Here is a 14,658-nt window from a genome sequence, read left to right on the forward strand (position 1 = left end):
CTTTAGCTTTCCCATTAGTTCTTTACTATTGGTAGTGTGTGGACCAACCCTTGTTCCTCTCATCTCAGCAACATGGACGCACACCTCTTGCAGGCACATCCTCTGAGCCACAAGCATTTGCTGTCTTCCACTTTTGTATTCTCAGTACACAAGCACAGTCTCTGAGCTTCAGAAAATTGTGTCAGGTGAGGAGGGGAGGGAGTTACCAGTTAAGCATTCACCATTCATGAGCCTGTCTTTTGTCCTTCACCTTTCTCTACAGCCTATCATGAGACACAGTAGAAATGAGATCCTCCTCTAGAGAGGCAGAGATCATCTGATTCTTAAAATACTTTTTGGCCATGATAACTTTCTAGTGAATTGTTTATTGTAGCATTTCTTCACTGTTAACAATGTCTTATCTACCATTCCACTGTTCCTCAAATGAAAGCAAAATGAAGTGCCTTTTGAGTTTGCAACAAGTATTTATTTAACAAAATGGATGCCACCAACATATCTCCAAAATGCAGGTATGTATAACAAATGTAACAACAGTTGGTTTCCAAAATGAAATCAACATCAAATTTAAGGCAGGATATTCTGTGAGTTTTCATGCAAGAGCATATTCAAATGTTCCTTTATCCAACCCCTCAACTTCATCTTCCCATGTAGAAGAGGGCATACTACTGTAGGGGTCCAGCAAGATTTTGAAGCATCTGATGATTAGAAGTCCCAAGAAAACACACAAAATCCCCACAAAGGCAAAGCCGGTTTTCTGCTCTAAAGTCAGAGGGAAGGCAGACATTTCGTTGACACTCATGCTGGCTGAAGTGTTGCTGCAGTAGTTACTGCTCATCATTGGGCATCACATCCTGGTGGCTCTGTGGGATTTTCACCTCTCTTGTTTCTTTGCCTGCATAGAAAAGTAGAATCAGTTTGGTTAGGTCTAAATGGGGTGTGTATATCTGAGCTGTAGCATATGAACATTTGGAAATGAAAACCAGCTTGGATTTTAGTAGTGTCCTGTTGTTTTTTCACATTTAAATTAATGTGATAAAATTGCAACTTTTAACCTCTACACACCATCCACTTACTGGCGTCTGTTATGAGACAGCAAACTCACAATTTTCTGGCTTTCTGTCTCCTCAAAACAGAGCAATTTCAGCACATGGCTGTTGCAAACGCCATTTTGTCAGTTTGGGCACAGGCCTACGTATTCTGATGAGGCAACACTCACCAAGGTCTCCACCTAGAGAAACCAGTATGTTTTCTGAAATGGCTTTACAGCTCAGTCCTTTAACTAGTTAAACTTGCATTGACCTGAAAGGGAACTTCAGCCAAATTACATGGATTTTACTTACGTAATTTAGCTTATAAATCTAAATAAATAGATCCAACTTGTAAACTAAACCACTGTGTGTGCAATTTTAGTGAAGTCTTGGGCTCCTTTTTCAGAAAAATGCCATGTGCATTTTGAGGTTGTAAGAAAGTGAGCATATTGGTAAAATTGCCCCTTCACTCTCCTCTATACATGTCCACTGTGGTGTATGAGGAAAGATTGGTGGGAGAAGAGCTAACAGAAGTAAATTCCCTTCCCCTAAATACTGCTCTCATTTGTTTCTTCCCTTGGTCTTCCTCATTAAATACATACATATCCTGCCATTTTTACAGGCATAGTAAACACCAGATCTGAACATGCTCCTCACAGATCTCAGGGGACTGACCTTGATGTGTGCTCTATGGAGGCAGGGTGCTTGAGCATCTCCACCCCACCATTGCTACCGGGAGAGCTCTTGTCTGTTTCCAGCCAGAAGAGACTTTTATTTTTGTCTTTTTCGGATCTTATGTATCCATTTTAGTTGGGGGTGGGAATGGTTTTGTGTTATGTTAGGTTTTCCATCAGAGATTGAAATCCCATGTTTCTTTTGTCTCTATAGACAGGGGGAGAATTGGAAGGACTGGGACATCAGAAGTGCGAAGGACAAAAGCATTTTTATTCTAAGGTCGGAGCTTAAGGTTTTTTGGGTCTTGGTAACACCTATTTAACTAATACGCCTCGGGGGAAAACTCTTTTTGTTAACAATTCAACCGTCTTTCCCCCCAGGGAATTGCCAGTATCCATTTATTTCTTGGCAGAGTAATTAGGCCACTCAGAGGTCTGTGCTGCCATGGCTACACTGCTTCAGGTACCTGCTACCAGCCAGTTTAAAGGGAGCTCCATTATGTCTACTCTGTACTGCAGTCATGCCTGAAAGTAGCCATGTCCTGAGTCAGCCTACAATTAGTAAAAACAGAAAAAAAGTAAAAATAAGATTTGGTATTCCTGAGAATACAAAAATGGACAGAACTTTTATCTTGTTTGGTGTCTCCTTTCTCACTTCAGAATTTGTGGGATTTTTGAATATTATCCTAAAGAATGAACATTTTAAAACAAGGATAAAAAGGCAAGGCACAAGTCTTTTTCTTTTTGCAGTAACTCTCAATATAGTAGGTATTAAATAATATTGTTTCTTATTACAGTCTTTACACATTTGCCAGCACATAACAACCAATGTTTTGTTTATTCGATAGAGGTATGTATGAGATCCTTCTTTGTTTTGAATGATATTCTGCTCTTTGGATCATGCTGTTTCAATTCCTGTTGAATTGGAGAAAAGATCCAGATATAGCCTGTGGGAATTAGAAGTAATGTCAACAACAATCAATATTTATTTTCTGAAAATATATCATAGCTGAAGCCCACCTGCTATACAGATTTTCATTGGGCATACTTCCAATTTTTCTATTAAGTTTGACCTTATGTAGGGAAAAAAAAAATCACAGAAAGTTCAATATCACAAATTTATGTCACAAATCAGAGCCAGTCAAGTAAAAAAACTACTTTCCAAAAGTCCTAGGACATTGGGTTATAAAGATTAAATTAAAGGCTTATATGTAGACACTACGTGGGAAAGCCAGACCCAAAAAACACGATTGCTACCTTGAAAGCGTGAAGAGAAATCTTAGGGATAGGCTGGCCGTGGAGAACGCTGCATTTGAGCTGAATGCAGAGAAACATGTATGTGTTTGAGGTGACATTTCTTCACCATAGAGTCATATTCCAAGAATATGACTTCCAGTCTTAATAATTTTGCAGATTACACACTGGAATTAGTGGAATTTGTTTGTACATTATATGCTTGTCAGGAGATGTTATGGGACAGATCTCTGTGCAAAGCTTGACAGATGCTGAAACATGGAGTGGTAAGAAATGGGTATTATGGTATAATGGTAACTTACTTGGCAAAAGTTTGGGTGAAACAGCAGTATGGGAAAACAGCGGGCATTTTGCTTGGAGGGGGGAGTTGGTTCTGGGAAACCCTAATATGCAGCTTTGTGTTCTTCTCTTACTTGTCCTGAATTTCAGAAATTGTAATTGAAGCCTTAAAGTTCACAGAACATTTTGCTCTAATTATGTATCCCCAAAACTGTGGTACCAAGATTGACCTTGAGTGCCTTTTTATTGTTTTCACATTTTAGTGCTGCACACAGGTTAGTCAGATATCCTTTCATTTGCTGCAGCGTATGTGTCAAGTCACAAGTCAGAAGGCTGTGAATACTAACTAACATGGCCTGGATCCAAAAATCCTTGAAGATAACCTTTAGGGCAGTATGATGGGGAGAGGCATTATATCAGTTAGAATCCACAGAGTCATTTTGTAGGGGCTGGCCTCAGACTGATTTCTTTTGAGTTATAGGTCAAGACTCTACTCGTCCTTTGATTCATTGGCTGTATAAACACACTGGCATAAAGAAAGGCTCCTTAACATCCTGCTGCAAAATAAAAGGCCATTGGATGCTCTTGTGAGGCCTGAAGAAACAGCGGGAGTCCTAGAGAAAATAGGAACGAGGAAAATAGCTTAGCACATAGATGACTGAGGTAAGGAGAACGGAGGTATGAGCAGAGGGTGCTGGCTGCACCTGTGGAGGGGGATGAAGGGGAATCACCAGCCCAACTCTGCTAATGTTTGTTTTGGATGGGAGATCCCAGCACCGGCTCTTTGGTGGATTGGGTGTCACTTTTTTCAGACCAAGCCTTCATCCTTATGTTTTCAGAGATACTGAGAAGATTTAGAAAGTTGCCAGTGTTAAATCAAGGCTTTCTCAATAATCTTCCGTGTATTTTGGGTTTCAGTCCTTCCTTCACAGAACCCCCTACAGTTTTTTCTTTTTAATGGCCCTGTACTGGAAATTAGTACCTTTGACGTCTGCTTAAGCTGGAAGCATTCATCCTCTTGGCATGATTAAGCCTCAGGTGCCTGAAAACTCACTTCATAAACAATAGTGTGTAACAAAATGGACTAAATCAGTTGCCATCTGCTCTCCCCTTGGATGTCTGCAGCCCAACTGCTGGTTCATGGATCTGGTCATTCTGAAGGTACTTCAAATAGCTTCAGTCCTGTACTTGTGTTTGAGCAACAGCAAACCTGACTTGAAAAGGTGTTTGTGTGGTTAGGGACATAAACAGGCATCCTCTGGGAGTTTCAAAAGCACCTCATTTGCACTACACTATCTGGTCAAGGAAACTGAACTGTATTCCAGGAATGCTATTACAGGAATTAGGCACAGGAGGTGGTAGGGTGAAAGGATTAGCAACGGAGAAGATCTAAGGAAATAGAAATCAGCATGAATTTGGAAATTTCCAAAGGGTCTGAGCTATCTGAGTTAACAACACATGGCCAGAAATGCTGCAAAAACAGCTCTGTGACCATAGGGCCAGCCTGTCGTGCTCAGGTGCACGCCTGTGTTCTCTAAATTGCTGGGGAGAAGACTGTCTTTCAGGGTGAGTTTTCTAAGACATCATACAGGGAGGTGTAAGGTAGGAAAGCCAGGGCTTGGATTCCCAGCAAATGAAGGCATGGCTAACTTCTGCAAGGATAGCGAAGCCCCACAAAACCAGGCAGTGCTTTTGCCGCATGGTAACTCGGGGTGCAGGCAGCACTTTTTCACATAAATGGCATTCCCCTGCAAAGAAGCAGCAGCCGGGCAGTGACATTTCCAGCCTTCAGAGAAGCAATGAATTGCAGAAATGAGATTTTATCCCTAGTAAATACACAAGCCTGGAGTCCCTGCTGAGTGAGAGCCCCTGTTCTGTGAATTCATGTATTTGGTCTAGATTTGGATAATAGAGAGAGGCAGGAAAATAAGACGTTCGCTAGCATCATCCTTAACTTGCAGACGTGGAAAAGTGTTGCCTGCTTCCCCGGGGATGGAGACTGCGAGACACCGAGCGCCTGCAAAGCAATTGTTGCTGTAGGACTGCACGCACAGCCTTCGCTTTCATCGCCCCCCACCCCCCCCCCTTCGCTGGGAGGGCAGATTCACGCCTCTACCCTCCCTCTGCCCCTCGCCCCCCCGCTCCCCGGGGTGCCCCCCGCCCGGCCCGGGCGGTTCCGCAAGGTCAGCCCAGCCCCGCCGCGCCCGCCGCGCCGCCCGCGCTACCAACCCTTCTCCTCCGCGCCCGCGCTGCCCATGGTGGCGGAGTGCGGACTTTCCGCGGCTATCGGGCCCGGTTCGCCAGCTGTGGAAAGCCCAGGCTGGAGCCCCGGCGGCTCACGACCCCGGGGAACGGGATCCCGGGCGGCGGGGACGGGCTCCCCTCGCCGCCCGGCGATGCGGCCCCGCCGGGAGATGCTCAAACCGCCCTAATTAAAAAATTAAACACGGCCGCTGCTGCTACCGCCTTCTCCTCCTCCCCGCCCGCCCCCTTCCATCGCTATTCAGCCGCGCTCCTCTCCAACCCCCCTTTGCGCGGATTAAACTGGGGAGCGTGGAAACTTCCTGCAAAACACTACGTGCGGCGCATCGGTAAGGGCCGGCCGCCGAGCGGGGCGGGAGCGGCCCTCCTCCCGTCCGCTCCCCCGTCGCCCAGGCCGGGTAACGGGGCCTCAAAGGCCGGTTGGTCCCTGCAGTGATGGAGGACCGGGCTGCGGTCCCCGCCGGACCCGGGAGCCTCGGTAGGGAGCAGGGCAGCCCCGCCGCCGGTGCGGAGCGGGACCTGTAGAGCCGCGCTAGGTGCGGCGGAGCCGTTCTGCTGGCCCTGAAACAGCCACCGTGCCATCAGCGAGCAGGGTTTTACGCACCGATGCTGAGTTGCTTTGCGTGGGGAGCTAAAAACCTCTTAGGCTGCACCTGCAGTGTGGCCTCGGGTCCTCCCAGTAGCTTTAACAGTAATAACGGTTAAAGCACAGAACGTGTAGCAACATATGGCTGGGAGCCACTGTTGGTGCAGAAGCCTAGACCTAGCTTTATATCCTCTGATTAACTACGTTTAGCTGATGCTAGTTGTATATTAAAGAGGCTTCCATTTACCACAACAGCAGGTGTTTAAGGTGGATAAGGAAAGAGGATTTCTTTTCCCAAAGCTGGATCTGTATATTGCACTAATAAACAGCAAATCTGTTTTAAATGATAGTGATTCCATATTTGTATGCCACCCTGGTGAATACACCCCTGCAGGGATGTGTGTGGGTCAGTAGAACAGAGCTGTATCACAGTGCCATGCATCATGAGATTTTTGAAGGCTACTGTAGAAAATAATTTAAAAACTCCACATGTTTCTTGCTACGTGCAATAACACTAGGATAGGTTAAAACTTTTTCTTCCTAGTATAGGCTGGGAAAAGGGGTTTGCATTGCCTGCCATTTTAATGGCTGAACCTTCTGCTGTGTCTGCAATGGGCTTCTGAGCACTGGGTAGTCTCTAAAAAATGCTTTCTCCTGCTAGTAGAACTAATGGTTAAGCTGATAGTTAACTATGTCCATGCTAACGGTTATTAGTTTGATCTTCTAATGTTGCAGCATCAATCTATGTGGTGAAAAATGTCTATTGCTGAAATTATAAGTCAAGCTCATTTTTAAAGTGCCTCTCATATTTAAAGATCCATGACAACTTTATAAATAGATTGTTTTAAATAGTGTAAGATTGTGCTTTCAGAATATGTATATAAGGAGCCTCTTCTATTCCCAAGTAGCTCTAGTTTTCTTTTTTAGCCCTGTCCCTGATTTACTTGGGGCCTTGTGAAGGTCTCTTGCTAGAGAGAAACAGCTATGGCTTGGGATTTTGGGATTAGCAAGTACACAAGGGCTCAGAATTTCATGGTGCACCCTCCCCTCCCCTCTGCCCCCCCCTCCTCCCCCCCCAGTTTAGCACAACTGTTTTGGGCGAGTGGCATAAATCCATGCTTTTCCAATAATTGTTCAGCATTGGTATTCTTGGAGAACCTTACTGTAAGTAGATCTTAGGAGTAGCCAGGACCACCATGTCTGCTCTGGCTGGGAATGAGGGGCAATATTGACAGTAGAAATATATAACCCCAGTGAGTGTATCTTGCCAGTTCTGTCAGATTTTGGACACAGACACCGGGTCTTTCACTACCATTTTTCCTGGAAAAGATTTACTTGTGAGATCTTTCTCCCTATAGATATGATACTATCCTTTCCCTCTTGTTATTCCTGTGGGAGTTAATGTTAAGAGATATTTTTTTTTTTATCCATGAAATAATGGGCCCTCTTGTACCATGTTGTGACAGTGGTTACTGAAATCATGTGGTTATTTCTAGGAATCTGACACATGTTCAATTTTAAAGACTTTACTTTTGGTTTTATGTGTTGGAGATCCACTTTTCATGGAAATGAAACCGGAGAAGAAACTGGTAGCCAGCAACAGGGAATGAGTCTCCTTCTTTAGATACCAGGTGTCAGCAGACAAGTAACACCGTTTCTGTTCAAGATGTTGTATCTTAAAATGGAAAAGCGATGGAATGACTTAATCTTTTCCTGTATCTCATTGCTTTTTCACTTGAAAGTCACTAGTTTTGCTCTTGCACAAGAACAGTGACTTTTTTCTAAGGCAAATGAAATAGCAGCGTACGTGCAACCATGCTGGATACATGGACAAATGGAGCGTTCACTACTCTTCACTTCCCATTTCTTTATCAGGCTCCATCTTTTTTGTATTCAACAGAACAATAACTATTCCTTCCATCTGACTTCAGTCATATTTGCCATTGAGTTGATCCTTATTTTAGGGAGTGTTATGTGTCCTCAAAGAAGAGCCCTTGAACAGAAATAGAGATTTTATAATCATCTAGTAATTTGATACATTGACCTTGCAATTTCAACTGGCCTTATTTAAGGTTGGGCAAGACACTTAAAGCCAAATGGGTGCCAATAAGCAAAAGGCAATAAGGAACTCTTAGAGCTATTAGCTGGTTAATACTTTTTGATGTTTAAGGATTACTTAAGTGGTGTAAGTATCAAGAAAATGTAACTATTTTGAGGAATAACTAACTCCTTTGTTACTTGCTTTTCAGTTTAGCTTTAAACAGCTCTGTGTTACTTCACAAGCAAAAAAACTCCCTTCAGTTGCTAGAAATTTAGAATGGACTGATGAAGTCAGTGAAGAATATTGTGCACAGACAAAACAGATCAAATTGAAACTCTCCTTTTAAGCAAATTTAAGCAAGTCTAAGCAAGTTTATGAGAACATGCATCATCATAAGGCAATAGGGAGATAAAAGCAGTAATAGAGGGGCACATATTAATTGATATATTGATCATTAATTCAGGGTATTTAACATTTAAAAAAGGATAAACACCTTTGTTCTACCATGGGTTTTTCTGTATTCTTAAAAGATTTGAATCTATCTTTGTGCTTGTTCAAAATTCATGCTTTTACTAGGTTCTGACTTCAACGGCGGTTTAAACATGTGGTCTACGCTCCTGGGGATCCACAGGGTACTCCTCTGGTGACTGCCAGGAATGAGGCAGAAAAACAAGTTCTACAAAGCAATCTCCCCATGTTAAATATCTGAATAGACCCGCTCTTTGAATTGGAAAAGCTTAGGGATTCAGAACAGAAGAAGGTCAAAAATCTTGGCTTTTAAGTCCAGCACACATCAGTGTAGAGTTGGGGAAGGTGGAAGAGTGCATGCACACAGTGAAAACCAACAGTGCCACCTGGTGTGAGTGAGAAAGGAGGGTTGGTCCAGGAGGAGTGCATCCCCAGCTCCTCCACCTTGGGGTTGGGGCAAGCCCCTGGCCAACAGGGAGAGGGCAAAGGGCTTCTAAGGCCTTAGGTGGGATGGGTTCTTTTTAGACCTGCAGGAGGTTGGTGTTTACTGCCTCAGTGTGAAAGAGGCGGTGGTGGGTATGTTAGTGGCACACAAACTGTCATTAGGAACCATGTGTGTTGTGGAAGGAAGGACCAAAATCCAAGCAGGTTACTCAGCTTTTTTCTTTTGTAATGTCAGCAGCCAGGGGAATGATTTGGGGGAAGAGAGGGTAATGTGATTTATCTCAATATAGGACCAGTAAAAGTGCTACCAAAAGTCTGATGTTATGCAGCCTTGTAGGGGTAAAAAATATGTGATTAATTTTTAGGCTCTTAAGCTGTGGTCGAGGGTTGTATAACACTGAGGGGAAGAAAAATTAAAAAAAAAAAGATTTTTATGAGAATTAGGGAGGTTTAAGCCTTCAGTGGGAGGAAAAGAGTTTAGATCCCTGCAGATCAAGTAGAGCAGATCTCCTGTGTGACTGATCCCACGTTGTGGGCATAGGATGCTGCACAGTTTTTCCAGTTACAAATACACAACGTGCAGGACAAAACCCTCAACACAATTTCATTGCCGTAGCAGGCAGCTGTACAGCCTTTTATCGGGGGGGTGTCTGTGTCTGAGCCATCTAGTGCTGTTGACGAATTACTCGGGATGGGGGAGAGAGAAGAAGACAGAGAGAGAGGGGAACCTGGGAAGGTGTGGGAGCGATGGTGGCCGCAATCAGCAGCGCAGCGGTAGGTGCGGGGGGCTGTGCGGTAGGTGGGCCCTGGCTGCGGAACGGCTGCGGTGCTGCAGCCAGCCCGGGAGGGGCCTGCCGGCAGCCAGCCCGGTGCGTTTGAGAGTTTGCCCTTTGAAGTGTAAAATGGTTTATTTTCCAAAGTTAAAAACCACAACACCACTTTTCTCAGACTGGGCAGATAATGTTTAATTGCAAAGAGAGCGTTTAGGGAAGACAGTATTTGCTTTACTTTAAGCCCATTATAGGTATGCAAAAGGGAGTGTCAGCTGCAGAGTAAGGTTAATGTTTTTTAGCACAAAGTAAAGCAGTGTAGGTTGGGTGCAGCCTTAGGCAAGGCAGACTGGTTTGGAAATACCTGTGGCTGTACAAAAAGGAATCTTTAAATGAGCTGCAAAAGTCAAATGATTTACAAAGCAAATCTGTTGTTAAAGCAGCCCTTCTCCAGCTTTCTGGAGAAGGGACAGGGTCTAGAAAATGCCAAGCACGTTTAGGTGCCGTAGCAAACAAAACGAGAAAAAATACGTGCACCACATTCACCATGCAGGCATCATATAGGTGCAAAAAATGTCTGACCGAAAACAGTTACTTGCAAAAAAAAGTCAATGGACTTAAAATGTATGAGGCTCAGAATTCCCATTCTCTCGAGTTCTTTACAAACAGACTTTGGGGAAGATAATTTTTTTTTTCACAAATGCCACCTGATGGAAGTGTGGATGTACTGCTTTTGAACATGATTTAACTGGAAACAAAATTGAAAACAATATTGAGATAAACCGAAGACCGATTAAAATCATCCTTTCTAAAAGGATGGTGATACATATTTGGTCATTAGCAAGTTGAGAGCAATGAGCAATGACTTGTTTGTCAGTGGGGACTTGAGACTTTAATCTACCAGAGAGTTACTGCATTGAAAAGCATGCTGATGAACACATGTAATTATTTTAACTCCATAACTACTACTTGTACAAGAGACTTCCAAGAGTAGTTCCTTTACAGTTGCTTATATTTACATACATATGCAAGAACAGTAATAATATTCCATTATCCTCAACTCCCTGTGTAAATTAGTGCTGTCAACTCTCTGCTTGCCAAGAATATACAGCCATAATGCCATACCACCTTCCCATAACTGAGAAATACTATTTACATTAGGGGATGACGAGAGGAATTTGTTAAAACAGCAGATCAAGAACACTTTTCACAGTTTTGTACTCAATGAAGGGTCCCTTTGTAACAGGAACATTCGTCAGAGACCACGTCTGTCTCCTGTAAGGACACGAACAGAGGCAGAAGTGATATTACAAGCGTATGTATCAAAAGATAATTTTAAAATACTCTCAGAAGGGATTGGTGCTGTGTGACAAAGGAGGCTTTCTCAGCACAAATCCAACCATAGAAAGATACTTTTTTTTCCTTTTTTCACTTATTGTGCCAAGTTGGTTTTGTTATTTCTATCGGTTTATACGCAGAAATATTCCTAGGGAAGAATTTAAACTTTTTTCAACACAGTTTTGTAGACCAAAGAAATCTCACTTTCTAATCCCAATTCCCCTCCCTCAGCTCCCTAACAGCTCCTTGTGGCACTGTTCTCCCATTTTTATTATTGTTCTTTGAAGGCAGAAATACAGAATCACAGAATCACCTAGGTTGGAAGGGACCTTTTAAGATCATCTAGTCCAACCGATTAAACAAACAAAAAACAAAAAACAAACAAACAAAAACCACTAACCACCAAACCCAACAAAAAAAAACCAAACAAAAAAACACACACAAAACACCACCCAACACTAATCCATATCCCTGAGCACCATGTCAACTCCTCTCCTGAATACCTCCAGGGATGGTGCCTCAACCACCTCCCTGGGCAGCCCATTCCAATGCCTGACAACCCTTTCAGTAAAGAAATATTTCCTAATATCTAACCTGAACCTCCCCTGGCGTAACTTGAAGCCATTGCCCCTTGTCCTATCATCTGTAACTTGGGAGAAGAGACCGACCCCCGCCTCTCTACAGCCTCCTTTCAGGTAGTTGTAGAGAGCAATAAGGTCTCCCCTCAGTCTCCTCTTCCCCAGACTGAACAACCCCAGCTCCCTCAGCCTCTCCTCGTAAGACTTATTCTCCAGACCCCTCACCAGCTTCGTTGCCCTTCTCTGGACCTGCTCCAGCACCTCAATGTCCTTCTTGTGGTAGGGGGCCCAAAACTGGACACAGTACTCGAGGTGGGGAAATACTGAGTGATTATGTGTGAGACTTCTAGAAAAGGATCCAAAACTCCTATAAAAATCCTGAAAGAGGCAACTGAGGTTAAGCAGAATGTTATAAATAGGAGTTCTGGTGTGAGGGGGATGGGGCAAAACTCGTAGTACTCCTCCGGGCTTTAAGCTCAGCTGTGCCCCTGTGCAACTCTAGTGCAAAACACCTCTACATTAGAGATGTGTATCACCGTATGGATTGTGCAGTTATCAGTATTTGTTACAAAACACATTGAATGACAACTAATTTCACTGGTACAAAACCATGTGTATGCTGGGCCAAAAAGGCATACAAACTTGAGAAGGCAGCAGTTGAAATAGCCAGTAGATTATTTGGAACAAGTAGGCAAACTGTGTGTAAGAAAGTCAATAATTTTTCCTGTTACTAGCATCCATGGGCCCATGGGCACAGGAATTCAGCATCAGCTGCTTGGTGCCATAATTCTGGGTTAGGGAGCATAGGATTCCAACACCTGAGATGCTCTGTGCAAAGCACAGTCCAGCCGCAGTCTGGTGACAGGGTTTAGTCACCTGGACGTGCAAATTGCTTCCTTTCATCCTGTAGAAGCGAGAGCTGTAAAATGTAATGACAGCAATTTCAAGTAAACATTAACTATTTCAGTGATGATTATTATCGCAAATACCAAGTTATTTATCAAATTGTGGTTAATGTGTGAACAGAATTGCACCTCTTATCAGACCTCTATACATGCCTTTCTACCTTCATCTGGGATGTAGGTTATTAGGGTGTTTCGTAGTATCTTTGAGCTTTCTCCAAAATCTCAGGTGTTACCAACACCTGGTGTGACAGTCATGAGGACAGGCAGACAAAAGAGAGTCAGTCGCAGCAGCTCGTAAGGAGTTTACTTCCAAACCCCACGTCAGTGATTCTTAACTGTCTGTTAACCCTCCGATAGAGATGTGGAGCCTCTGTGCTGCTCAGCTTTTCTTAACCTTCACTTATGGTTTTTTTAAAAGAAGTGCATGGATTCCTGTGGGTCAGCAACCAGAAGCCACTGGTCTAAATTCACTGCATTTGGTGACGCCTTTAGAAATAGTTGGTGCTTGTGCTTAGTGAAATGATTAAACTTTGTCCAAATGATAAGTACTCTTTTTTTTTTCTCTTAAGAATATTGCTTAAAACCTATTTTTTCCCCCAAGTGATAGAGAAAAATGGTATTGAAGAAGCCAAGGGAAGCTGAGAGGAGTATGTCACAGATTCTACCTCGTAAGTAAATTAACATCTTCCAGGATGAGTGATAGAGAATGCAAAATGTGTAGTATTGTGTGCATGGCACGGGCCTGCGTAATTTTGAAGCTTTATAGCAGAATTACAACTATTTATATTTAATTGTTATTTATAGTTCAGAATAAAACAAGTGTCCATCTAGAAACTTCCAATGCTCTGACTATGTTTGAACTTGCATCTTAGCCCGCCCCCTTTATATAAGTAATCAGAGATCTGCAGCTGGAGAATTTAGGTGCAAGCTGTTAGCTTTTTAGCCAGTAATAGAAGTGTCCCAGCATCCCTAAGAGGCTAAGTATAAGGGTTGTCCCTATATTTGGTCTGCGAGCTGTCTCAACACAGGTTAAGGGGTGATTTGGGTCCACAGAATTCAGGCTCCTTCATTTCCTCATGAATGTGGGGATCTTCTTAATGCTGGAGGTACTGAAATCTTTGGAAAAAGATGATACAACATCTTATAGGCAGGAGGAGGACTTTACTTGTGACTACACTGATTTTTGAAAGAACAAGGAAAGTATACGTGTAGGAAAAATGCAAGGCAATTCTTTAAGAGATCATGACTTCAATTCATTGAGTATTCCTAGCATAAAATTTGAATAGTAAGTTACAGTCTGTTTTCTGAAGTAGGGATAAAGCTGTGATGGCGGTGACTTACTTTGGAATGCGGATGGTTCTCAAACAAGGGTCGTGATGCTCCTCAATTAAATTAAGGGTCAAGCAGCCATTTGCTGGGGTGGGGTGTTAGAAATGTAAAGGTGAAGAGCTGAAAATGCGCAATAGCTATTTACTGTTAGCACCCTACAGCTTGCAGGTATTCGTAAGATTGTGAAAATGGCGTTACACCTTCGCTCAGTGCTAGGCCCACTGGAAAATGGCGTTACACCTTCGCTCAGTGCTAGGCCCACTAGCTTTTGTGAGGCCCCATTGCTGCTGCCCACCACTTGTCTTGGGGCTCGGTTACCCTGCAGCCATTCTGGGCGGGGGTCACTGGCCACCGCAAGAGGTGGTTGGTGTAAAATCAGGGAAATTTGCCCCTGGCGGGTAGTGCTCTGCAGGAAGACGGTCTGTGCGGGGTAAGAATTACTAAACCCTCGGGAGCAGGCCCGCGCTCCCTGCAGAGCTGCCCAGCGGTGGCAGCGGCGCTTGAGGCTTTGTCACCACCCGGGGTGGGGGCTGCTGGTTCACACACCCGAACGGCGGGTCCCGCGGGACGCGCCGTGCTGCGGGGCGGCCATGGCGGCCGCGGCCCCGGCAGCCCACCGGCGTCGCCACGGCAACGCGTAAAGCCGCCTGGCGCGTCCCCTCCCCGCCGCAAGCCCCGTTCTCGCGAGACTTGGCCGGCCCG

The 14,658-nt window shown here is 44.0% G+C and overlaps 1 protein-coding gene across 1 annotated transcript; it reads right to left on the bottom strand.

The window, feature by feature from the left end:
- Positions 1-589: 589 nt before the first annotated feature.
- On the bottom strand, positions 590-838 carry CTXN2 (cortexin 2). Its single transcript, XM_074156454.1, has one exon. The coding sequence runs from the start codon at positions 836-838 to the stop codon at positions 590-592; it is 249 nt and encodes an 82-aa protein (XP_074012555.1).
- Positions 839-14,658: the final 13,820 nt, after the last annotated feature.

Source organism: Numenius arquata, chromosome 11, assembly GCF_964106895.1.
Source record: "Numenius arquata chromosome 11, bNumArq3.hap1.1, whole genome shotgun sequence".
Classification (NCBI taxonomy): Eukaryota; Metazoa; Chordata; class Aves; order Charadriiformes; family Scolopacidae; genus Numenius; species Numenius arquata.